This window comes from Pseudopodoces humilis, chromosome 13, assembly GCF_049639895.1.
Source record: "Pseudopodoces humilis isolate 2021_Gansu_Grassland_sample_001 chromosome 13, ASM4963989v1, whole genome shotgun sequence".
Taxonomy (NCBI): Eukaryota; Metazoa; Chordata; class Aves; order Passeriformes; family Paridae; genus Pseudopodoces; species Pseudopodoces humilis.
In genome coordinates this window covers 6104017-6130430 of record NC_142212.1, presented here as the reverse complement: position 1 = coordinate 6130430, position 26414 = coordinate 6104017, and the positions used below count along the sequence as shown (strand labels likewise).

Below are 26414 nucleotides of genomic sequence, written 5' to 3'. Positions count from 1 at the left end.
CTTAAAACAGTCTGATTTTCAAAAGCATTTGAGAGCTTACCAGATGAACAAGTGCATTTATAGATGACTACAAAGGAAATCTGTAAGGAGTCCTCTGGAACTGCCTGGGATTTGAGCCAACATGGACAGATCTGTCTCTCCTATGAGTGTTACACTTGTCCTTGCTTCTCAGTAAGTCAGCCCTGCTTCCATCTTATTTATAAGGGCTGTTCTGGGGGGTGCCCTGTGCATGATACATGAGTTCTGTTTTAAGCATCTTCTGTAAAACCCAACTGTTTAAAGGTATTTTAATACAGTAGTGGGTATCAGAGAATCTTATATTAGAGGAAGCAGGGATAACCTTGCTATATACTTTGAACAGGTAAGGCCTCTTTTTCATATTTTGTTTTTCATATTTTTTCATATTTTATTGCAGAAAAAACACATCTCTAGTTAAACTTGAAATTCTTTTTAAGTTCACAGCTGTTTAAAACATAGAGTCTGTCCCTTTGGATCAGATTATTAATCCAGGAAATAGCTGCAACTCCTTCTTGTTATCTTGGTAAGCACTGATCACATTTTAAGATTAATGAAATGTTCAGTACATACTGCAGTATGTTTTGATTCTTCCATTAACTATCTTATCTGTGGTGCTATCAGAATTGTTTCTTTTCAGGGAATTTTTTCAATATATCATCTTTTATACTCTCCTAAGTAGAGCATTGGCTATATAAAGCTTTTTCCCTGGTACTTAACCTCTTTTTCCATTTTTACCTGGAAAAAAAACTAGAAAAGACAGCCCAACCAAACCCCAAACAAGAAATCCCCCTCTCTCCTGCTGCCAGATACCTGATCCCTTGCTGCTTTTGTAGAATCACAGAATGGTTTGTGTTGCAATGGACTTTCAAGATCATCTCATTCCAACCCCCCTTCATGGGCAGGGATGCCACCTACTTGGATCAATTTTCCATGGGCTCCATCCAGCCTGGCCTTGGACACTTCCAGGGGTGGGGCATCCACAGCATCTCTGGGCCATCTGTGCCAGGGCCTCTGAGTAAAGAATTCCTAATACCTAATCTAAATCTCTTATTTTAATTAAAAAACATTCCCCGTGGTTGTATCACTGCTGAGGTATAAAGTCCCTCATTAAAAAATCCTTTAAGTACTGATATAGCTGCAGTGAGCTCTCTCTGGACCTGCTTTTTTCCAGCTTGAACAGCTCAAACTCTCCCAACCAGTTTCCAGAGGAGAGATGCTCAGTGTTAGAACCTGCTGGAGTCAGTGCTTTGTGGGTGTGCATTTCTGTTCATTTAAGTGCAATATTAAGCTGAAAAATTTTATAAACTGTCATTCTTCAGTGCCAACCTGCTGTCTTTATTGTCTAATTTTAATGTAGTCTTTTGTTCTTAAATACAAAGAATACAGGAATTTAAGTGAGGTTTTCTTGAAAATGTACAATCATTCATCTTGAAACTAAACTGATTGCTTCAGTTCATGAAGGTTTCCAGAACTTTCCACGTTTGGTTTCTACTGAAAGCTCTGCAGAATGAAGTCACTGTCAACAGCTGAGCTCACATAGAATAGTCTTGATTTCTTCCTCTATTTTTGCAAGAGCACTACAAAGCCCTGCAGGCTTGTTTGTCTTCAGTAACCCTTTGTCCTCAATTTCTTTCCAGCTTCCAAGCCTTGTTCAATACTAAGACCATACCTGAGTAGCTGAAGGTTATGACCAGAAACACCCAGAGGCAAGTGGGGAGACCTTTGTCCAGAAAGTGTCTCCTGAACTCTCAAACCTCTGTGTTCCAGCTTTGCATCTGATTTTTTTGCTACCATAGGAAGACCCAGGCAATTATGTTTGTTCAGTGTCATCTGCAAAGGATCTGCCCAAAGGTTTTTAAACTACCCTTGTATTGCAATTAAAAAATTGTAAATAAACCTCATTAGAAAGGAAATTAAATGAGATGCTGACCTGGGCTACACTGTTTTCTCTGCAGGAAGAAATGACAGTGTGATCTGCATCCTGTCTGTCCATTCTTGTGCTGCTTTACAAAACTCTGATCTGCCTGGCTGTGGATGTACTGCAGTCATGTATTTCCATCAGCCCCTCTGGCTTTTCTTCTTGTTCTTACCAGCCTTGATAATGAGGTGGGTTTTCTTAATTAATGTAACACTAAGTGCTGCTGAATCTCACTTGCATTCTGATCAGAAAGTTTACTTCTGCAGTACTAATCTTCAAACAAACCAAATCTTAGGCAGAAAAGCAACACCATGAGGAAAAACTGTGGCTCAGAGCAGGATATAAGCTTCTGTTTCTTGATGTCCACCTGATAATTAAGGGCATTTAGTAACTTGGAAAGCTAAAATTTGATGTGGAGAAAGGGAGGATGTCAAATTCATCAGACCCTAAAAAATGACTGGCCAACGCTGGAAAAATCTACTGGAATAGGTGCACGAAGAGCAGTAGCCAGAGTTGAAAAGGTGGACACCAAACCCTAGTGCTTTGAGTCTTCAGGGTCTGCAAGAGGGGATGGCAAGAACTCCTAGCATCTCTGAAGTTGCTGAAATTGCAGAGCTAGCAGGATTCTGACTCCCATCTCCATCTGTTCTCAGGCAGACATTCAGAGCTGTCCTTGGCAAACTGCTGGCTACAGCTTGAGTCAAGGACATTGTAGGCCCTTTCTATCCCTTATAGACAACAGGATCTGAAGAATCAGCAGCACTTCATGGGAGGCCTCACTGCCTTTGCCATTGTGCCCCTGTCAGAACATACTGAGTTTCAGTAGCTCAGCTATTGAACTATTGAAATAAAGAGTTTTACCCAGAATTCTAATTAATATTGGATAGCTGTGGGGAATTTAGATTCTGACCTTCCAGTACAATCCCAGAGTGCTGCTTAATGAATGGAAAAGGTACAAAACTAAAACCCAGAGATGGGAAAATGTTGCTGGTTTTCACTGCAGCAGAACATGTAAAGGAACTAAGAGTCAAGAGAAAGTGATAGGCCAGAGTTAAAGCATTTATTTACTGATGTTGGTGCTGCTGCCTATAGACATTTTGGAATAACAGGGTGTGAGCAACTACAACAATTTCTTTCTGAATTGTGCCCAAGCAGCTCTACCTGTCTTCTTGGAATTGGGCTACTGTGTCTGTGTGAGAAAGAAGAGGATAAACAGACTCCTACTCTCTGTGCAGTCCTTGCAGGTTTTTTTTGGTTTTATGAGCAACTCTTAAAATTCCTGTTCCTTCCAGCTTGCCTAGAGGAAAGAAAAACTAGGATTGTGTCTTTGCATCTTCACCAGGACCCCGAGGGTTCAGTTGGCCCCCTGACAGAGCAGTATTGGCTTGGCTGTTTAATCCTTTTCAGACTCACAGCCTTCTTACACCCTTACAATTCAGAGCAAGCAAAGGGACTTAATGTCCTTTCTCAGCTTTACCAGAAGTGCAGAACAAGAGTCCTTTTCTCTTTGTGGATTTAACCAAATGGGCAGTTCTCAGAGAAGCTGTGTCGCAAGGTGGACTGGATGGCAAATCACTTGCCTTGTCTCTGTAGTTTCTAAACAAAAGACTTCAGTAGCAGGAAATTGCCCAATCTGGTCAGAGCTGCACACACTTCACAGAGCAGAGCTGGTGACCCAGCATTTTAGAACACAGTGCGTGGCACAGACAGGGAGTCTGGGAGGTTTTGTAGCCTCATCCTTTGCCTTTATCCAGGTGGGAAGTTGGTGTATTTTCCTGTGCAGGTTGAGTAATTTTTGCCAGCAGCTTCTCAACTTTAAATGCTAATGTGTACACAAAAAAAAAAAGCCAGGTATTAGATAAGTTGTTTTAGAGGACCCAGCTTGTCATTGATGCATAAAGAAAAAGAGAGGGCATTTTTCCCTGAGGGGGAAAAATCCTGATCATTCCTGCTGCCAACAATCTGCTGATGATTGGGGAGACGGAGCCCAAAAGGTAAATTTTAAGTGTTTTGTAGAAGTCATCTCAAAGAAGTCAGGGCCAGAATTTGAAGATGTTTCTGAGAACCATGTCTGTGACTTCTCCTGATAAATGAGCCACCTTCTGTTATGCACCTTGTTATGCCAAGACACACTTGGCAGATAAGTCAATCTCCATGCTTTCCAAAACAAATAAATGTCCATGTGTGAAACTTCACAGATAAACTCTCTGGCAGACAGTTGACAACTCCTACTGTATGTTTTAAAATTGGATTTGCACAATCCAATCTCAGTCAAACATTGGCTAGGAAGTGAACAAAACCCTCCTGCCTGCACAGGGCTGTTTGTGTGTTCTGTCATCAGATCTTTAAAAGTCTTGCCTAAATTTTTTCTTTTGATGAAGGCTCTCTGGCAGATCTCAGGATCTTGCTTTATGAGATTTTGGGGGTTTGAAATACTTTGTAGAGATAGATGCTTCTGTACATGAATGAGTCTAATATTGAAATGAGTGGGGGAACTGGGGTTTCTATTTGTTGTTAGTTTTAAAGAGTATTGGACAAAACAGTGGAATCCAAAAAATTATTCAATGCATTTTGCCTCTAAGACATAAAGTTTTTATAGCTGTCATCTATGAGAAAATACATTTATCTGCCTAGGAGGAATCCATCTATCAGAAGAGAACAGAAACTGTGAGTGGAGCAGTAATTTGGGTTTGTTAGGCTCATTTTTGCTTCCTGTGCTTTTTCTCTGCTGGTGTTGCCGTCTTTGATGACACTGCCAACTGAGCTGCTGCTGAGAGCACCTTGGCTTCTGAGCACTGAACATTATTAATGGCTCTTGGCCACCTATTAATTTAGAGGTGGTTGGTGTTTCACCTTCTTAATAGTTTCCAGAATCATGAAGATCTAAAGTTGTTGCAGATTTTGGTGTTCTAGGTCCAGCAGCAGTGTTCAGCAAAGTTTCCATTCTCTCAGAGCAGCTCATAAGCAGTGGCTGAAGCACACACTGGTTATGCTGCTTGATCAGGGAAGCAATGTCTAATGACAGATGACCTTTTGATTTTTCAGTTTATGCTCTTCTGCTGTACAATGTCACTACTCACTGTTTGCACTTTCAGCCTGTGTATTGCTGTTGTATTGCTAGCCTTTAATTGAGGTGAGGTCAGATAAGGAAGCTGGCTGTGAACCTTTTGATGTTACTGTGAATCTGATTTATTTAATTCAGACAGGAATTTCACCAAGCATTTCTGTCCCTTCCTGGTTCCCCCACAGTAGGTCAGATACATTAATGATAAGCAGCAGTGGAAAGCCCTGGAATCAGTTTTTGTGTGTCTTTTCTTGTCCTGTACCATTTTCAGTGCTGAGCCATTTAGAAAACTGTCTGAAGACCCCTTAAAGAAGCCAATGTATCTCCAAGTGCCCCACAGTGAGCTATTTTCACCTTAAGAATTTACCAGCTACATGTGGATGCTGGCAACTTAATTCCTGTGTCATACAGCCAGCTCTTGGAAAACCCATCAACAGTCTTCACCATCCTTCTGGGGCAGCATGGAGCCAGAATGAGGAGCAGCCTCATTCTTGTGTTTCCATGGCCAGCTCAGGGGCATGACTGCTGGCCAAGGAAATGCTATACAGCTTCCATTCCCTACATGAGTGTCCCCGCTGCCCATTTGTGACTTTTCCATCCCACTAGAGCTGGCTTGAGCCATGATGCCTCTGCCTCTTTTTGAACACTTTTGGGGTACCAAATGGTTTCCAGAGCAGTGTGAGCCCTCTGACCTTGACAGAGTGGCACCAGTTGGGCAGCGACAGTCCCAGGGCTGCAGTTGTCCTGTGGCAGGACAAGTGGGCTGAGCTGTTGGGTTGAGCTGTGGGCTGGTGCTGCTCACATGGGTTGCAGTGGATGGTTGTGTGCCTTATCTGCTTCCTGTTAGTGCAGGATATATAGCAGGGCTGGCTGTTCATCATGCTGCCTTTCCCTGTAGGATGAAGGCAGAAGTAAATCACAGCTAACGGCACCAGTAAGTACAGCGGTTCCTATACGCCTCATATGTTACTGCATGTGTGTCCTTGTGGGGGTGCAGGGGCAAAAAAGTATTAATGCTCTCATTATTTATGGAAATACAAGAAACCCTGTCCTGGTTTCACTTAGGCACCTTCATGTACTATTAACGGCTTAAAAATATGAAGGTGCCTCATTGCTTGGTGAGATTTGTTGCTAACAGAAGCAGTCCTTAGATGCTCAGGATAGTCGGCTCTTTTGGCAGGGCAGGGAGACAAAGGCCATGGAAAACCTGTCAATAATCTTTTATTTGTAATGTTCAAAAGGAGAATATAAATTGCAGACTGTACCTCAGGTTAGTGTGTATTTTTTTAATCCTATTATGGGACTTTCCTGTTCTGTGGAACTGCTCCTTGGATTCATCAAGCTGTCAGCAGAGTGTTTGGAAAATTATAAATTTTGCCATTGCTGCCATAGCATCAGCTTTTCTTGCTGAGAAAGTCAACTATTTAAAAAAAAAATCAAAGCCTGCCCAAAGTGCTTGATTGATTGGTGCAATGTGCTCCATTCCTGCCCTGAAGCACAGCCTGTCACTCCCATTGCTTTGTTCTTGCATACTTTGGGATAGGCTGTGCTCAGTTCTACCTTCACTTGGAGGTGTTATGGACATATTCACATCAGTGGTAAAAGGAAGTTAACTTACCCTTCATGAATTTATGGTATTTAAGTTTGCCCATTGGATTTGCTTTCTGTTAAGCATACAGTTAACCTCTTTTCATTCCAATTAGTTGAAAACTAAGGATTTCCTTCCTTCTGTTTTGAACTGATATGTAAGAGGAAATCCGTAGATGTTCCTGTTTTGAGTAAACCTTTTACTAAGGAGTTCTGCTTGTGCATTTAAAAAAAAAGAATGGAAAGAAAAAGGTTACGTTGATTCAGAAATAACGCTAGAAGTAGCAGATCCATTTCTGAAGGCTTTGCAGCCAAAAAGCACAGTGCAAAAATGCTCTCTCCCTGTTTACTTTTAACCTCTGGTTTGTCTTGGATCTGATTCTTAGTAGGCGGTGTTATCTTACAGAAATTGCAGCCTCTCTCGCCACCCCTTTTGTGTGAAGGGTCCTGCCTGTAAAAGCATGAAAATGCATCCTCCTGGATTGCTGTTTTTCTTCTTAGCAGCATGCTTCACTCCCACAGCTGACTGCCAGAGTCAGAAGGTAAGTCTGTGAGTCTTTGCTTAAATGTTCATTGAACAGTTCTTCATATTTGGATGGTAGCATGTTAGGAAATAGTCCTCACCACAACTCATTTTTTCATTTACATTTAGTTTGGTGCAGAATAAGATCAGTAAAAACTGTAGAGGCTGTAAGGTATCTTCTCGGTAGTCCAAACTGAGGAACTAAATATAAGGTTGAAGGGAGCTTCTTGGGTTTTAAATCAGATTAAATTTTTGTCTGTGTTCGGTGTTGAACTTGAAAGAGGCAACATCAGAGGGAAATACTCAGCATCTTTGTCTTCTGCTAGTTTCAGTATGTGGGATGGGAACTTTGTGTCCATCAGGACAGATCCATGTTTTCCAGGAGAATTTTACTTTAAAAAAAATTTTTGTCTGATCAATTTGTCCCTTTGCAACAGTTTGTTTCAAGTATATTTCCCAAAAGCTCCTTAGTAAAGATTGTTGACTATTTGCCATTTTATTTCAATTTTGTTGATTTTCTCTTGATTCCTTCATCTCTGTTCTTGTGTTTAGCAGCAGCATCTAGGAGAATGTGTGATACCTTTGTAGATCTGTTCTCTAGACTCCATGGTGCAGCAGCCCAGTTCCTGTGGGCTGGAATTCACACTAATTCACATTATATTGTCTTCTGCCATTTTTTTCCTTGTGTCCTGCTGTTGGAGGAATGAACTGGCCTGCTATGCCCAGAGTTGTGGGGGGCATTTGGAAATTCCCTGGGGAAGGGAAACACCCTATGGAGAGTTGTCTAGAATGACACAGCAGGGCCTTGTGGGCAGTGGATAGACCTGTGAGTCTTAAGGACTTGATTTAGAAAAAGCCAGAGGACTAGAAAGGTGCTTCAGTGTCAGACCTTGAGGTGGAAGCTTCTTATAGACTCTTTGATGAAAGGGCCATAAATGAATACTAGGAAGGCTTGTAGGATCATTACAGTGACTTGAGCACAATCATGAAGTGTCTCTAGGGGTGGATTTCATCTGTCTGGGCACGTGTTCCAGGCAGATGGGTTTCAGGTTGTGTTCAGAGACATGGGCTCGTGTCTCCAGGTGGTGCAAGTGGAAATGTAGGTTTCTCTACTTGGAAGACCCTCTGTTGATCTGTGTAATCACTGAGGAGTCTGGCTTGGCATGAAATAGTTACATTATCAGGTATTGAGTGAAGTTACAGTGAAGTTAAATGTTTTGAATCACCTCTGGAGCCATTTAATACAGGAATAACCCCCTTTTAGAGTTTTTTCCTCAAAAATTCCATCTTTATGGAGAAAGAGAAGAAACATTTGAAAGGTTTTAATGGGAGATAAGGAAAAAATAAAGATCTAATGAAGCCTTCTCTGACAGTTTAGAAAACCCCTTGGATCTGATTGGAATAAAAGTGTTGTGATTCCACAGGAGGCTTTTCTTGGCTCACAGGGGCCATTGAGAGAGAAGAGAGATTGTGTGCTACCTGGTTGTCAGTGATGTTACCTCAAGGACTCAGCTTTAATGGTTCAAACATGACAGTGACTTTGTTAGTCTGATTTATTTATTTTTTTATACCTCTTGCTATGGGCTGGAGAAGATGCAGCAGATGTGAGAACCATTAAAGTTTTTCTGGTGGGAGAAGGCCAATCCCAGGCTGTGCTGGAAGAGGAATGGAGGCAGCTGGGAAATGAGAGTGGTCCCAGCAGTTCCCATGTTTCAGTGCTCTGCAGCTGAGATGCTGGGAAACACCCAGGGCAACCCAGTAGCTCTCATGTGATCTCTGAGCTTGATTGTTCATCCTCATGCTAGAAAGTGTCTTCCTTGAATAAGTGTGAAGAGTTTGTGTGTCCAGGAGCTGCTGCTCTGTTCAGCTCAAGTGTTATTGAGAGCTACCTGGGGAGATACATGACCATAATGATTCAAGCATGTGTCTACAGCTCTGTTTTGTAAGGGACAAATGCACTGGAAACTTGGTGATTCATTAGATAATGGCTATTTCCAGAACTGGCTCCCAGGATTGTTGGAGCTGAACACTGACGTCCAAATATGTTTTTCTTTCTTCCTTGAGATTTTTACCATGCAGAAGGATTTGTGTTAAGGTTTGGGAGGAAAAGATAAAGAGTGAAAATTAGAGGAATGAAACTAGCCCTTACGAAATACTTCCCGGTTTATTCTTTTGAGTTGGAATACAAGAAATAAGCACTTGAGAAACGAGGGACATCTGTTCAGAGAGGAGGGAAGGAAGCACTGCAGCATCCAGAAATTTCAATGTGTCTCAGCTGAGTGCAGAGAGCAGTGGTTGCTCTTGCACAAGCATTTGAGTACAGGGAGAGAGTACAGCGCAGTCTGGAAGACAGAGGCACCCTGACTCTTAACTTCTTTAGGCTACAGCTGGATGTCTTCTGCTTTAAAAACTTCTTTTCATTTTGGAGATATTTGAGAGCATCATTCTTCCTTTCCTCTTCCTTTGTGCACAAACTGTGACCTAGTCCAGGCTCACAACATCACCTGATCAGAACAGTGACTGTCACCAGGCAGCACTGCTGCATCACAAGGACAGATATCCCCTCTTGCTGCTTCCTTTCCCGTGGCTTTGCACTTAGAAACAGCAAAGATGAGCCCAAGGGAGCAGTGCATCATTGTTTTCCATGAGGCTGTGTCCCAGGAGCCACTTCTGACTCAAACTTCTGTCTGTCTTTCATCCTCTCCAGAATTGGAGTATCCAGACTGTCGCATTTATGTCCCTTGATCCCCTCTTCTGCTTTCCTAAGACGCAAAACTCTCCAGAAAATGACTGCTTCATCAGTTCTGTCACTCAAATTAGAAGGGAAATATTTTTTTTTTAATACTTTTCCACTCAGCTGTTTTCTTCCTCTTTCCTCCTGCCTGTTGCTGCTGACACAAGCATATTTCCTTATAAAAAGGGGAAGGTCTTACTGGAAAGCTGCCTAAAGCTTATCAAGTGTCCCAGTAGGGTAGGGGGCATTCCACAATAACTGTCTTGTCTTAGAGGTCTGCAAGTAATTAAACATGGCAACAGGGAAGAATGACAGACATCCACTTCTCCCACTCTTCATTTCCATTGAGAAATCGAGCCACATTGATGAAGGAAAGAAAAGGGAAATAGAACAATGTATCAATAATGGTGTCTTCCTCCACCACCATGACAGAACAAATTTAATGGCCCAACTATGTCTGATGCCTGAAAGTACAGCTAAAATAGAAGGTTGGAGAATTTTAATTTAGTGTTTTGTGCTCTACTGTTTATTGGGTTTTTTTGATACAGACAGGGTGGCTCAGATACCCGGTAAAGGTTTGTGGCATAATTCTAATTCACAGGAAGGAGTCCACATCTGTATTTCTTGCTCAGGCATCTTCCCATTCCTGTTTCCAAGGCATTGTTTCAGGAAAGGCTAATGCTGGGATTTGGTGGAACTAAAAAGACAGGAGCTGTGCTGTTCTGTGAGACCCATGTGCTTGGCTTCAACTGGCTCCTTTCAAAAGCCCAGCTTTAATCCAGAGTCCTAATTTAAGATCCAATCAGATGACTGGATGGACTTCTTCCCTACCCTATCAATGGCACTGCTGATCTTTAGAGGCAGAGTACTCTGGAGGCAGCACCTTGTTCATTCATCCATATTGTTTGTCTTGTCAGTTTTGCTCCATGAAAAACGGGAAATCTCTGCCAGCTCTGTGTGGGTGGAAGCATAAGGAACAGCAAAGCTGATTTCTGTTCTCCTGGATAATATCAGTAAAGCTGGTGCTCACAGGAGATATGGATTTGTTGGATCTCATATTTGTTTTGAGCTCTTTATAATACAAGGGAGTCCTTGACATAAGAGGTTCCTTAGGGATTCTGCTACCAGGGGAACTGGAGGTTGCTGTATGGTAGGAAAGCCTCAGAAGCACAACTAGAAGTTAATATCCATGGAAAGGGCAGCCACAGACATAGAAATAATTTCCCTCACTGGGTGGCATTCTTGCTTGTATGGCTGCAGAAGGTGGATCCATAAATATAAGAAAAACCTCAATGACTCCAGTCAAAGGGAAGGAGTTGGGAAACATTCCAGGGACATGTCCCTGTGGACTTGAGGGTTATCACTCAGGAGGTTTTTCTGACAGGGTCTGCTGCCAATCATCTGGGAGGGCCTTCCTGAGCTCTTGATAACTGATGGGAAGCTGTGGGCTTCCTCCCTTGCCTTGAGGCAAATGTATATATTCAGACTTAAGTTCAGAGGAAGCAAAACTGAGATTGCTGATGGGAATCCAGAACAAGGAGTTCTGGGGGCAGGAGGGCTGCTGCATTAGCAGCATTGTTCAGGATTGGCTTAAAAATTACAGATCAAGGCCTCCTCCCAAAATTTGATCTAATGTTTTTGTTTTTAGAAAATACAGTGCCTGTAGAGGCACAGTTGAGATGAGCTCTATGGGTTTTTTCCAGTCAATGACCTTCTGGGGCATACACAGCTCAGGCCTCCCAGCTTTTCTCTGACATCAGCAGTGACAAATAATGTCTTTTTTCACTATTACCTATGAGGTTTCCATGCTGTTACTTTTTTCCAGGAGTTTAGAAATTCAAGGAAACACTTTTGGAGCAAAGACACAAGTTTTAATGACAGGTTGGCATGTGATGATGATCATTCACCCTGAGGCTCTACTTTGTCATTTGTGTTTCACTTGGGAAGAAAGGTTGTGCAGAGGTGCAGGAAAGCCCTGTGAGGAAAACCAAGCCCCTAAAGTCATTCTGGTTGGGTAGAAGGACTTAGTTGATTTATTCACCAGCCATGTGATATATCCAAGTGTCCTACCTGATCTTCATGCCAATGTTTATGGAGTCCTTCTCACCTGGGGTCAAAGTGTCAAGATGTTCAGAGAGGTGCAGAACACCTTTCCTTTTCACCCTCCTCCCTGTACCTCCTCATAGACAATTGCCATGAGAAATATTTCTGTGATCAGCTCCTGGCTCTGGGAAATAGACTGAACTAACACAGTCAGCTCTGCAGACCCATGGAACAGCAATAAACTGGATTTTATCAGTGGCATGGAAAAGATAAATGCTGTGTTGTCTTTTAATTCTGTGTCATCTGGCAAGGGTTATTAATTTAAGGCTTGTCCTCACACACCACTACCACATGTTTGTAAAAGTTCAGTTGAAATTAGCAGTGCAGAGTTGTGGTTGTTTTAGAAATGGTTAGAATTTTTGCTGTGGGTCATAGGGTCAAAGACAAGATAGCTATGATCTGCCCTGTTGATCCTAGCTGAGATCCAGGTGGATCCAAGCATGAAGCAGCATGGCAGAGGAGTTTAGTCCATGGGAGTGTGTGGTACTTCCCAGCAGCTGCACTGGCCACTGCCCTACCCAGTGATATCTAACAAATGGTGCAACTTGATAAAGATATTAGAAGGTTGGCAAGATAATTGCCTAGGATAACAATTTAATCTGGGGCTATTTCTGTTCTGTTTTTTCTTTTTAAGTTAAAATCCAAGCGATGCAATGTCAAGACAATGTTCACCTTGACTACAACATGTACTTCTTGTGCTGCAGTGCCTAAAATGTTGTGTCCAAGAGGCTGGTTAAAGGCCAGCCAAAGATCAGGGATGAGGGACTGCAGGTAAGGCCTATTTCCTAACTGTGTGATGCTTTGAGTGCAGCCCTTCTATGCTGGGAACTTCAGGGGAATACACATGTGTTTTGGGCTGTAAAGGTCCACAGAGTTTTATTTTCAGATGGGTTTATGGCCCCTATTACTGCTGCTTTTGTCTCCTTGCAAATCCCAAAGACTTTTTGCTGGGCAGGTCCTATATATATAGAACAAATTAAGTGACAATAACCTCTTAACTTGCCCTAAGCAACCTGAGTTTGCTAATCCTGCTGTAGCAATTTAAGAGAGATCTGTCTAACATAGAAACCTGTTTCAGACCCAGAATTCCTTAGTGGCTTATTAGGAAAATAATATAATGATAGTTCCCTTTGTATATCCTCCCAGTTTCCAGCAATAATCCTCTGAACTTTTAACCTTCCTAGTTCACTTTATGACAATTGCTTTTTCATATGTTCCTTGCTCATGCTCTGTTGAGCTTGGCTGGTAGGAAAAGGATGAAGGAAAACTGAATTTACTAGGAGGCTTTTATAAAATGAAACACTATAAATTATTGTTTGTATATGTATTCAGTAGTGAATATTAACTGTTAATATATAGCTCCATTGTCTGCTCTTTCTCTGATTCCCTCAAAATACTTCAAAAATAGCGGTGGCAGTTTTGCAGTTTACAGCAGTTTTTGCACACACACAGGAGTCAGATGGAAGCCAAAGCAGCAATGCTATTGAGACAATTTCCAAGTTCCTTTTGGGAAGGATGTGTTGCCAAAAATAAAATGAAGTGAAAGAATAATGTGAGTCTATGCAGCTTTTCTGAGTGTTATCTACTCTTGTGGTGGTTTTTGGACAGACACAAGAATAGTTTTGTACTGTGTACGTGCAGAACAAGAGGCACTGCCACCAAGGACTCATCCTGTGTGTAAAGAAGAGGGATGATGGGTTGAAAAAAAGATGCTTCTTTGAGGGATTTAAGGCATTTTTCCAAGATTTGGTAGAGAACCTGTGAATATTATGGCTATTAAACCCAAATTTACAGCATTTTGATCTGGAACCTTTAGTAAAAGACAGACAGGGATGAGTCCTGGAAGGAGATTTTGTTCCTTCAAATTTATTTTAGATGTGAAGTCAAATGCTGAGTCACCCTGGAAATCCTAATTTTGTTTCTGTGCTGTTTAACCCTTCAGCACCCAAGGTTTCCATCCTGGTTCAAGATCCTGTCTCATGCCCAGTCGCTGACAGGTTTCTTATAACCAATCTTTGAGGCTCAAATCAATGGGCCTCTTTAGAGAAGACATAACTGGAGTGAAACCTCTTGTGTGTGTGCATGGGATAGGGAATGAGGGCCCTTCCTTCCCTTCAGAGCTCAGGGCACTGCAGTGTGATTGCCTAGAAACCCTCCAGCAGGCCTGTGCTGGGTTTGTGGTATAATCATAATCTTGGATTATTCTTTTTAAGATACTCTGTCAAGTTAGGAGAAAACACCCTTACCCTGCCAGGGTGCCATCACCTGTGTAAGAAGGAAATTGAGGAGAAAAAGTGCTGTCCAGGATTCTGGGGTACAGAGTGCTACGGTAAGTTTTGGGGTTTTTTACAACAACCTCCAGCTGTTGAACAGGTCAAACCAGTTTTAATAGGAGGCATTAAATATAGATTGAGGTGATTAATTTTCTTTATTCCTTGAACACTCACACGGTCTCCATTATCTGTCTGGGAGCATATCTCTGTGTTCAGCACATAATCTCTTTGCTCCAGATGAGTTGAATCCCCTTAATTTTAACACATAACATAACCTCCTGTGGTGGAACTTCCTTTTGTCTCTTCTATAAAAATAAACTTTTGGAAAGGGATGTTTTTGTTCCTCTTTACAAAAGTTTCCAAAGGAAGAGGAAGATCTTTCTGATATCCCTCTTGTCTGTGGCGCGTGTGCCACATGTGCTGCTCTATCGTCTGCAGTTAGTCAGCTGTTCAGACACAGAAAATACTTAGCAATTCCAACCCAAGGTGAAAATAACCCCCCCAAAATTCCCACTCAGATTTATGCCAAGTAATGAGAATTTATTTTGTCTTGCCTCCAAAATCCAAAAGCAAGAACTTCTAAGCTGAACATTTCTCACATTTGACTGATGGAATATGGAAAGACCCCCTCCAGTTCTGCAGAAAATGGGAGACTGAGAGTGCTTGAGCCTGTTCTCATACTGGCTTTGAACAAGCAAACTAGTTTCATCAGAGAAATCACAGATTTCAGAATTATCAAAAATAGTCCTCAGAATTTGGAGGTGCCCCACTCTAAAGATGTGGGGACCCTGTTTTTCTGGGCACATTTCTAGCTCTTCGTGAAGTCAAGGGGAGCTGAAAATGCTCAGTGTCTTTGCAAAGCACGTTCCTGTCTGTTCATGGTTCCAGAACTGCCCTCACCTCTCAGTGCTGCTGACAGCAGTGGCCCAACCATAAAAAATGTTTCAGTGCTTTTGTTGAAATTGAGTTACGGCTTTTTGGAACTTTTCCTTAGGCCTTTCACCTCTGCCAGTATTAGGCATGCTGGATAATTTGCTGGTAAAGAGGCCTTTGTTTTGTACAGCTGGAATACCTGGGGCAGGAGGAGATGGAAGGGTGCTGGTTGTTCAATTTAATCTCATCTGTCCTGTTTCTTACCTGCTAGAGTGTCCAGGTGGCTCTGAGAATCCCTGCAATGGCCATGGGACATGCTTGGATGGTATGCAGCAAAATGGGACCTGCATCTGCAAGGTCAGTGCATGATTTACTCTAAGGGTGATGAGCTTTGTCAGAGGGAGTTGTCTGTGTGCTGTCTGTGCAGGTGCTCTGGGTGGAGGCTGCCCTTCTGCCTGGGAGGCCATTTGCAGCTCCTTTCATCCCAGCATCAGTGTCTGTGGTTTTCCTGCAGCACTGACGCTGTCAGCAATAGCACTAAAACACTGTTGGTGATGGTGTGGAGTTGGGAAGAATCTAAAGGGTGAAATAAGGAAAGAATTGCATTAATTCAATCCCTGATCAGTTGAAATAATTGTGTCTGTCTGTGGCTGCAAGAAGCCCTGAGACACTTGGCTTTAATGAGCTGTACCCAGCTCATTAGTAGGCAGGGGCTCCCTCGCAGGAAAAGAAGGAGAGATGAGAATTTAGGGCAGATTTTTTTTTCTTTTTTTTTTACCACTCCAGAATTAGTACAAGCAAAGTATAAAAAAATTCTGCACATTTAAATTGAATAGACCAGTGTTTCTAAAATGGATAGGGTAATGAATCAGTGTCAGACTTTAAACTTTCCCTGATGAACTGTATATTTTTACAGCATCCTTAATTAACAGCTTAAATCCTACCTCTTGGACTTGTCTTTGAGAAAACTTGATTTTGGATTCAACTCAAAGACACCTTATATCAACTACAATGTATGCTGAAGGTCCCTGAGCCCTGTAAAATCAATGTAAAAAGTCCCACTGGTATTAATGAATTCCAGATTCTTTTTTCAGAGAGATACCAGGAGCCAGCTGGAGCATTCCTGTCTGTCTCCAATTAGGACATTATTTCCTCAGTGCCCACCAGTTTCCTGGCATTTGCATGCCCTCTGTGTGTCAGCATACACTGGGCTCTCCTTTGCCATGGGGGCTGGTTAGCATTGGAGCACTGAACAGATCAGTTTTCTTCACTGTGTTGCTTCAGGTGTCACAGAAAATCAAAAATGGGGAGAGACTTTAAACTATAATGATGTGTGAAACAATAGAGTGATACAGAAAAATAATATCTAGCATATCTTGGGGCCCTTCTAGGAGCAATACAGTGGGTTTGGCTGCCAGAATTGCCGGGATGAAAATCGTTTTGGCCCAGACTGTCAGTCAGGTAAGAACAAGTCATTCCAGTGAAACCTCCACAAAAATAACTGAAAACAAGGAAGGAGGAGGAAGAGGTTGAGTGAGGAAGATGCTGGAGAGGGGGAAAGTGGTAGAGAGCTGGCAGTGTTCAATAGCAGGTGTCTAGGCATTTTGTCTTTGTGCCCTTCTGCGCTATCCCATTAAATAAATGATTCTCAGTCTCTCACTCAAGCAGTCCATTTTTCCTATTGTAACTCTCTCTCTCCCTACCAGGTCTATCCCACTTTCCTCTCTCTTTCTAGCCAGGTCATTGCCTACATCCCTGAGACCACCCACACTCACTTCCCAACTGTTCTTCTGACTCCTATAACAACTCCACTTGTCTCTCAGCTTCTCCCTTGCTGTCCTTTATAAAAACATGATTACACACTGTGCTGCCTCTCATATGGCATTTTGGGAAGTGAATTATGGGCAGCACAGCTTGGCTGTTAGAGGAGCCCTTTTTGTCTAGCTCGTGTTTCCTTGTGTCCACACAGGTGAGATTGGTGTGATCTTGGTGGTTGTGCTCATGGGTTAAAACGCACTCCTGAAAAGCTGGTCTAGGTCTCACATTCAGAGCTGCTCTTACCTCGTCTTCAGTGCAGGACACACAATTTACCCTCTCAAAACTCTGACTGGCATGGCCAGATTTTAAAAGGAGCCAGTGGATTATTGGTGGGAAATCAGGATGCCAAGTCCCAGTGTGTTTCTGGAGCCCTGTGCTTTGCCTGGCAGCCAAAGGGCTGAAGCTTTGTCTGGACTTCCCTTGCAGAGTGTGACTGTGTGCACGGGGAATGCAGCAGCGGTGTCGCTGGGAATGGGAGCTGCACATGCTATGGAGGCTACACAGGCCCCAGGTGTGACCAAGGTAAACACACTGGTAGCTGCAGGGGGGCTGGGAGAGCAGACCTATGATAGGGGCTTGGGTGTCCCTAAAGGGGCAGGGAGGCACTGAATAGGTTGGGAATGTAGAGGAAAGGTGATTTGAGCACTGGAGATCGAGATAGAGGGAAGAGCTGGGGTCTACTCCCCACTTTGTGACAGGGGTTAAGATGTACCATCTTCTGTATGCCTCCGTTCTTTCTCTGGACACCAGCCAGATCCCTTCTCTCAGCCATGGGGGAACTGACTACGTAGGCTGCCAGGAACTTAGAACTGCCTGCACTGCTCCTATCTTCTGGCTTTTGTGCCAGTTTGGGGTCCTCGGAAAACACATTTCCCTTTATTTCCGGATATTCTGTGAGGTGAATTATATCTTCTACCAGTGCCCTACATGCTCTTTGCTGTGTGATTGCAGAGCTCCCCCTTTGCAAAGGTGTGACGTGTGAGGCCAACAGCGAGTGTGTGGTGAGGGATGGGACAGCCGTGTGTGACTGCAAGCCAGGCTACAGAAAACTGGGCAGCACTTGCCAAGGTGAGAAAGTTCTCTGTGACCCTAAATAGTCCTGTTTGGAAAAAATCCTATCACACTGCTATCTGCAGAGGAGTTTGATTACTGTGGACACAATGCCTACTTCACTGCAGAGATTTAAAACCCATTTTTTTCAGGAATACCTGTAAGATAAAGGACTAAGCTTTTGACTCTCCTCTCACTTGGTCAGAAAAGCAAGAAGTGAATTAGAGTTGCAGGTTCCACCCAGCACTCACTTACAATTATATGCTAAATAGTGACAGCAGGATGCTGGTGAGTCTGAACCAGTTTAAATAATAAGGTGTGGAGTCCAAGGAGTTCTTCACTGATTTAAAATTTGAGTTTGTGAATTGGTTTCCTAAAAAGAAAGTTAATGAGATGCATGGGATCAGCTAGCAATGGATAGCTGTTTTCACTGACTCTTTACAGGTTTTGCTGACCAAATTGCAGTTTCATGTATCCTCAATCCAATTTCATTCATGTATGTTCAATCCAAGCATCCTCTGTCACTCACACTTCTGTTGCTGAAGTAATATGGGAAATGTGTCATCCAAATTCCTCAGAATAAAACTCCCCAAACATCTGCTGTCTGGAATGATTTCATTTCCCTGTGAAATTTTAGAAGTTAAATAATACAAATTCCTTATCCTCCATTCTTTCCATGCCTTGCAGTGTGCTGTGCTGCATCAAATGCTCTTTTGAAAACAGAAGCTTGGTTCTGCTCACCTCTAATCTCTTTAATTGCAGCTCAAGATCCTTGTTCTCCTTCTCCATGTTCCTTCTTTGCTGAATGTAAAGTTCTTGGATCACGTACATATGAATGTACCTGCAAAGAAGGATTCCAAGGAGATGGAAAGATTTGCCAGCCCATTGACCCTTGTGTTGACAACAATGGAGGCTGCCCAGAAAACTCTACAATTTGTGTTCGCAGACGTCTAGGAGAGGTAAGGGAAATAGCAAGGTCTGAAACATGGCCAGGGGAGAAGTTCTTCACATGAACTGACGAACATCTTGGTCAAATCTGCTCTTCTCACCTCAGATTTTACAAAGGGAAACCAGACAGCTCTTTTTTAGGATAACTCACAGGGTAAAAGATGGTGAATGTATGATGACTGTGATCACTGTGTTGCCTTCCCTTAGGCAATTTGTGTTTGCAAGCCTGGGATGAGTAGGAAAACTCCTTCATCTGAGTGTCTGGCATTTCCCAGCGATTGCCGGCAGTATCATTGCGACATGACTGCCACGTGTGAAATGAACTCTCAGGGGACTCCTAGGTAAGCCAGTTTAAAAACTGCAAATAAAGAAGCTTATTCTGCAGCTAGAATGGAAACTTGGTTTGAATGAGCTGAATTTTGAGGAAACTGAGGGTGATCTCAGGAGTACAGGCCAGAGTCGCACTTTGAGAAGAACCTGTTTGTAACAAACCTATTGAAAGTATAGTTTTACATCAGTCATTGTAAATTATTGCACATGGGTCACAAAATACTTTAAATCAGTCTTCTGTGATGTGAGCTGGAGGTGTAGCTCTACTGCCAAGCTAGTGGTGGTAGAAGTTAATAATCAGTCATTAAAAAGGATATGTGCAGCTTGTTTGCTCACATTTGTGCACATTTGTTTCTGAGGAATACGACTTTGTCAGGCCTGTAAGCAATAAATAAATTAGAGTTGCAGAGTGACAGAGAAGGGGGAAATTGAGTGAAGAAACACCAGACTTCACTTTGGAGTAAAACACCTGCAAGTTTGTAGCCCTTAGATGAGAAATATGACTGAATAGAGGATAATTTTTGCATAATGGCCTCTCAAACACCAGAGAAAGATTCACCAAGAATTTTAGGTGTTTTCAAGAAAAGGTGGAGCTTCTCTGAGACGCTGAAGAGGGAAAGAGCAATCCCATCTCCTTGATCCTTCCTTCTCCAATGCTGCTAAAACTATTAGCATCCACTTGCTCATTGTGTGCTCCAGGCCAAGACTGAAACACAGTGGCTTCCCTTTCTGAAGATCTGTTAGCACAGTGCGGGACACAGTGTTCAGTGCAGTCCCTGCCTTACAGATCTCTTCCCCAGCAGCTGGCACTGAGCCCTCTGAGGCTGGAGTGAGGTCAAATTCCTCCCCTGTGTCGCATGTCTTTGCATGGCTGAAACAGAAAGAGCAGAGCTGATACTTGGACAAAGCCCAAACGGGAAAAAACATCTTTGGTAGTCTCTGAATGATGACTACAAATCCGTGTGAATCAGGACAGAGATTTTCACATGTAGATAAGCTTTTCTGGAAAAGTCATTAACCTGTCTGGGCCCCTCAGTGAGTTCTAGATGAACACATCAGTAGCTACCTGATGTGTTTGGGCTGGCTTCTCACTGAAGCCAAGGGGTCACATAGGACCTGTTGGATAGATTGTCACTTAGCCTGTGGGTTTTATGCATTACCTCAGATTTTCAGATGCTGAAATTACTACTAACTAGAAAGGATAGATATATAATTGTCAATTGTCAATAATTATATTGCAGCAGTTTGTTCCCTGAACTCTTGAGCAGACAATCCTTGTGTTGTTTGTATCAAAGAAAGCATCTCCATTCTCTTTGGTGAGATACAAATTGGATTGCCTGGCAGAAATGTGCATCTTTTACTTCCTGTCACACAGTTTTGGCAGAAGTTACACAGCCCTTACCTGCATCCCTTGAACATCAAGAGTTCAAGGCCAGGTTGGGTAGGGCTCTGAGCAACCTGGTCTAGTGGAAGATGTCCCTGCCCATGGAAAGGGGGGTTTGAACTACGTGATCTTTAAGGTTCCTTCCAACCCAAACCATTCTATGGTTCTAAGATCTTGGAGATGAGATTGGTCTTTCAAGTGTAGATACTGACATGTTGTTCTACTTGGCAATAGTTGAATGTGTTGCAAACTGGCTTATAATGGTTTGTTATGTTTCATCCCTGTCTCATAGCTGTGTGTGTAAAGAAGGGGAGATTGGAGATGGGAGAAGTTGCTATAAAGATCTCTTGGGTGAGATAAATCAGCATAATTTGCGAGGAAGGTTTGCTAGGAAGCTAAACGTCGCCAAGAAAATGTTTGGTAAATGCTTTTTTATTTTGCTTGGGGGATGGAGCAAGCTGGGGAGAGGGTAGCCAAGAGAGTGCCAAACTCCCTCTGCTTCCTTGTAAATGAATATTTGTTGCTTGCACCGGGCTGACAATGTGTAGATTGAGTTGTGCTGTTACCAAGAGGAATATTCATTGCTGTGGTTAAACCTTCGCTGCCTAACTACTTCACACTACCCCTCTTTTTACAGTTTCTGGGTGCTCAACATTGCTGACTAAATATGGGCCCTTCACAGTCTTTGTACCATCCCTTCTTCCCATTCTTGATAGAATGGAATTCAACGTAAGTTTTCTTGGTTTTAGCAAATTTTTGTCTTAAGGTTCTTTCCTGCTTGAGCTCTGCAAGCCTGTAAAAACTGATTGACACGAGAGAGGAACTTTGGCATGCACTATGTATAGAAATCATCTCTTGGGAATACTTTTCACTGGTTAAGTTGCAGTCTTATAGAGGATGTTACATCCCTCACATTATTTTAAAAACCTCTGTTTCTTTCTTCAATAATGGCAGAGGTTTTTTGTTTGTTTTTAATGTCAGGAAGTGTAAGACTTTCTGGCCATTCTTCTTGCAAAGCTCAAACCTCTTATGTAAGACTATTCTTAAAACTTTTAAGTGACTTTTTACTACCTGAGGGTGTGATTTTCAAAAGGGGCCAAGTATTACACTAAAATATTGGAATTTTGACCTATGGTCAAAATTAGTAACTTCTGGATCCATAGAAAATATATCAAGAGACCCTCAAGATGCCTAGTCTATCTGTTTCCCCAAGGATCAGTTCTACCTAAATCAGTATTGACAGAAGATTGTTCTAAAAAGCACCAATGATAGTAAACCCAGAGAAGAAAGAAAGAAACTAAATGTAATTTCAGCAAATTAGACCACCTACATGGTCCAGCATAGGCAAAATTGCATTTGGGGAACTTCAGCAAATTTTATAATCTGGAGCATGCAAGGATAATTTTTAATTTGTCCAAATCAAATCAGTTTTTGTCTAGGGGATTCCTCTAATGTCCCTTGCAGTGACTAATCAGTCTCCCTCTTGAATGTGTATGCAAACAGAAGAGTTTTGCCAGAGTGCTTACTCCAGTGAATCAAAATTAAGAGGAAAGCTCTGTCTTTCTTGTATGCTAGGAATTTCTGTGTGTGTGTTAGCTGGGAGAAAGGTGGTAAATGACATTTTTGAAAGAACATGTTATTTTTATTTTTTATGTGGGCTTTCCTCCCCAAAGGACAGCACTGCTGAGCAGTTGTGCAGAATGCACATTGTTCCTGGGCTGCACATGATAGAAGACATGATAAAAGCCAAGAATATGTGGACCTTGTCAGGACATCAGCTGACATTTTCTAGCCAGGTAAGGAACCTCCTGAAGGCCTGGCGCACTGTTTTCACATAGGACAGGCTGGAGCTTGAGCATGGTTTCCTTGATGGGCCTTTCTTTACCAGAAAACCTTTTTCTATGATCAAAACAAGAAGCTTCTTTGTGCAGTCTAAAGCACACCAAGCAACCACATCTCCTGTCTCACAGATAACCAAGAATCTGACATGTGAGTGGTCTTTCCATGCTCTCTATAGGAGCTGTGCTCTGGAGAAGAGATCTTTTCCCTACACCTCAGCAGCTACAATATCCACGTGGTTGACATGGAAGAAGCAACAAAATCTCCCTTCAGACTGAATGCTCCCTTGGAGTTTGTGTGCTTTAACACAGCGACAAGCTGAACATTTCTTCTTCTAGTTTCCCTTTTCCCCTCTTTCTATTTTATTTTCCTTAGTCCTCCTAGCAAAGAAGTTTTCATTGTTGTGTTCTGATACGGAAGGCTCTTTTTTTTCCTTTTCCAATTGACTCACATTTTCCGGTATCCACTGCTCTCTCTCTCTCCATCCTGCACCTTTCCTGCAGGCAAGCTCACAGGTGGCCAAGGGGGAGAGCCCTGTGTTTCCTCTCTGAGGATCCAGCCTTGGCCTTGAGGTCTAGGTCATAATACATCAAAAGGACAAAGCACTACTGGGAGCGGGGGAATCCGAACTGAGTGTGTCAATGCTCCTTTTAAAATTCTTTTCTGTTTGTTTACTCAGGAGCCTTTTGATTGATCTGGCAAGTCTGCACTCCCCTTCCTTTGTTTCAGAGTCCTCAGTGATGTGAACTGACATTTAGGGCAGGGAGGACCAAATCAAAATGCACATGGCAAAAAGAAAAACACAGGAAACTGTGCTTCTCTGAACTTGAACCATGGCTGCAGCACCAAGACTTGGATGCTTAGTTTGTAGATTAACCTTGGGACACCCTCACACACCAGGTTTCAGTGCATGGAGCCATACAAAGTGGAAGAGCCAGACAAGTGCCTTGTAATTCAGTGAGCCTGGCTGCTCTGGCTCTGTTTTGAAATTCTTTGTAGGCTTAATGAGTCAATAAAAGCTGCAGTCAAAGCTGTAGTTCCAGGATTGCCTCCAAATCAGCTATGTGGTCAGGGCATCCTTTTGTGATCCAGAGCTGTGATCAAGCATCGCTCAGACTTAAATCTGGAGCAGGGTGTCCCAGGTGAGGTCTTTTTTATTAAAAGTACCATTCAGGATCAAAGTGTCACCCAAACTCAAGTAGGGTGAGATGCTTGTCTTACACCCAGGCCATCCCTTACATTTACTTTTTCAAGAGTGACTCTGGCTGTGCCTTCCCCTTGCTGACCCATAAGGACTGATTTATAGCTGTATCATGGTAACACACATGTACCACAAGGAAATAACCTTTTCTTATTATTAATACCCAGACATACATCAAATCTTTCCGGTATCAAGACCTGCCAGGGGAACTGTACAACATCTTGCAATCAAACCTCCCATCAGCCAATGGCGTCATACATATTGTCAACAGCCTCAGGAAAAAAACCAGCCCTGACAACCTCAGAAACCCACAGGTACAGAGGCATTCATATTTCTTCTCTTTTGTGGGACAGCAGAATAAACATTTTTAAGAAAAGAATTTTCATAATTAATCTTCCAAATCAGTGAGGCTATTTTTAAAAGGGAAAAGGCTATTTATTTTGTTTTCAGCTCTGATAAGGCCTGTTAGGTGTGATTAAAATACCTTTAAAAGTAGCTAATAGTATTGTATAAGCCAGATAAAAAATTTACAGTGATGCTTTTACAGTGCTTGGATGAAAAGAGAATTCTACTTTCATGAATAAAATCATAGCAAATGAGCTCTTCTTCAGCTGTATCTTACAGAATATGTATCTTACAGGACAAGTATTGAAAAGCATTTTTCACATAAAAATCAAATTAAGATCTTCTTTAACTGGTCTGTAATGCATTTTGAAATTATAATCAAAAAGTCATCTGTGTGTTAAATGAGTTAATCATTAGATTGTGCCCATCTTTTTGAGGATGATGGTCTCCTGTAGATCTTTACATGCAAACCACAAGCTGGGCATTCCAATATGTCCTCAGACCTGGCTTCAGCCCCAGCCATGTTTTCCTCTTTGTAACTTCTTGCAGAAAACCATTGGTGAGATCCTTGCTTCAATGGAGATCTTCAGTAGATTTGAAACTATACTGGAGGTAAGCAAGTTTGTGTCTGCCCAGGAAGTTGTGATATTTCTACTGTTCAAAGCCTGCTGCTGATTTGGGGAGAATTTTGAATAGCATTTAAATACATCTCAGTGATTTGGCTTTCTTCCTGGATGTTTTACTCTGTGGGATATTTTTGTGGGTTTTTTTTAAATTTATTTTCTTACTTTACCTAAGCAAATCAATGGAAAAGATTTGAGTTTTCACATCTGTAGGGGATCTGGCACAAATAGCAAGGGTACATGCCTCTTTCCCATCTTCCTCCCCACATCTCCTTCCCCATGTCCCTGGAGAGTTGTTCTCCAAAGCATGTTTAGTTCTTGACCACAGAGGAGCCTCTGTGTGTGTGCTTGTGTGTTTAAAGCATGCAGGGAGCATTAGCCAGGGACTCCCTTGTTCACGTTTGCTGCATTCCCACCAGTGATTTCATTGTCCCAGCTGTGGTTTTGTGGCACTTACACTTCTGTTGTATCACACACCCGTCCCTGGTGTCCAGCTGCCTCTTGCACATTTTGCTTTACAACACCTCTGCCTTTAGTGAGCTGTTTAATATTTCCTCTCACTTCCTGCTGGACCCTCCCTCAGTAACCCATGTTAGATCCATGATGAAATATTTTGTTGTTTTTGCAGAACTGTGGCCTGCCTGCAGTACTGGATGGACCAGGCCCCTTCACTGTGTTTGTACCCAGCAATGATGCTGTGGATAAGCTGAGAGATGGAAGGCTTATTTATCTTTTCACAGAGGTGAGAGCCCATAGTACCGTAAGACATCCTGAGCTGGCTGAGTTGCACTGGGCTGTGCTGGAAGGACTTTGTGCAATGGAACTGCTCATTGCTGAAAGTTATTTTCCCTCGGGGTGGCTAAACCATTTCTTCTGTAAGGCTCTAGGAGAGAAGTGGGTGCTGATAGAACTTGCAGTGAGAAATATGGTCAGCCAGATTGCTTAAATCTGGTGTTTGGCTTTGATTCCTCACCCCAGCTTTGGGCAGGGGAAAATGAAGGAACTTATTCACTAAGTGAATTCACTGCTATAGGCATTGGCATTGTCAATCACTGATTAGAAGAAAATGTAGTTACCTCCTCTTACTCCTGAGCTTTGAAGGGGTATCTAATTCTCATGTTCTCTCCTTTCCTTAGGGCATAAATAAGCTTCAGGAACTGGTGAAACATCACATCTACACTTCAGCAGCGGTAAGGCAGGCAGCTCTAACCCCAGACCTCCTTCAGACCAACTCAACCCTTTTGTCCGGCATAGAGGTCGCAGTGCTGATGACTTCAGTTGCTGCTCCTTGGACTTCCCTTGGAGGAGCAGAGATGTTACTCAGGATCTGATGAGGCAAAATGTTTGCCATGAACGGAGCTGCTAAAAGGGACAGTTGTGCTCTCCATCAAGAAGCACTGAGTTTTCTGGAGTTTTAGTGCTCCCTATTTAGATGGCCTTTACAATGAAAATATTGTCCAGCACAGTTTGCTGTAGGACACAGAAATAACAATTGTCCTGGGTCTCAGAACTCCCAAATCATTAGGTTTCTGACTACAGAAGCTGCAGTTTACATTCTTTTTCTGCCTTTAAGTTTATTTTTTTCAGTCAAAATATGTTCTCTATTATACTTCTGGCTGAACTTTCACTGTTTATTGAATATGTCCTAGAAAAAAAACATTATTAATCTGACCCTACTTGCAGCTGTATTAGTAAGAGACACTGTTAGTGAGACTTGATTTCAGCTGTGCTGGACAGTTACCTAAACAAGGAATGAAAACCAAGGCAGCTGCCACCAGCACTG

The 26414-nt window shown here is 42.5% G+C and overlaps 1 protein-coding gene across 2 annotated transcripts in view; it reads left to right on the top strand.

The window, feature by feature from the left end:
- Nucleotides 1-5881: 5881 nt before the first annotated feature.
- Nucleotides 5882-26414, top strand: part of STAB1 (stabilin 1) — a 52727-nt gene continuing 32194 nt past the window's right edge. The window contains exons 1-17 of one of the 2 annotated variants that reach the window (XM_088061900.1): nt 5882-5934; nt 6994-7129; nt 12582-12718; nt 14161-14276; nt 15365-15450; nt 16485-16554; nt 17338-17433; nt 17863-17979; nt 18724-18920; nt 19117-19250; nt 20916-21043; nt 21261-21352; nt 22297-22419; nt 23831-23977; nt 24558-24620; nt 25260-25373; nt 25768-25821. In XM_088061900.1, coding sequence (XP_087918026.1) covers nt 7049-7129; nt 12582-12718; nt 14161-14276; nt 15365-15450; nt 16485-16554; nt 17338-17433; nt 17863-17979; nt 18724-18920; nt 19117-19250; nt 20916-21043; nt 21261-21352; nt 22297-22419; nt 23831-23977; nt 24558-24620; nt 25260-25373; nt 25768-25821 — 1755 coding nt within the window. In that variant the 5' untranslated portion in view covers nt 5882-5934; nt 6994-7048. Of the gene's footprint in view, nt 5935-6814; nt 7130-12581; nt 12719-14160; nt 14277-15364; nt 15451-16484; nt 16555-17337; nt 17434-17862; nt 17980-18723; nt 18921-19116; nt 19251-20915; nt 21044-21260; nt 21353-22296; nt 22420-23830; nt 23978-24557; nt 24621-25259; nt 25374-25767; nt 25822-26414 lie in introns of those variants that run through there. The other variant, XM_088061899.1, reaches the window with a different exon arrangement.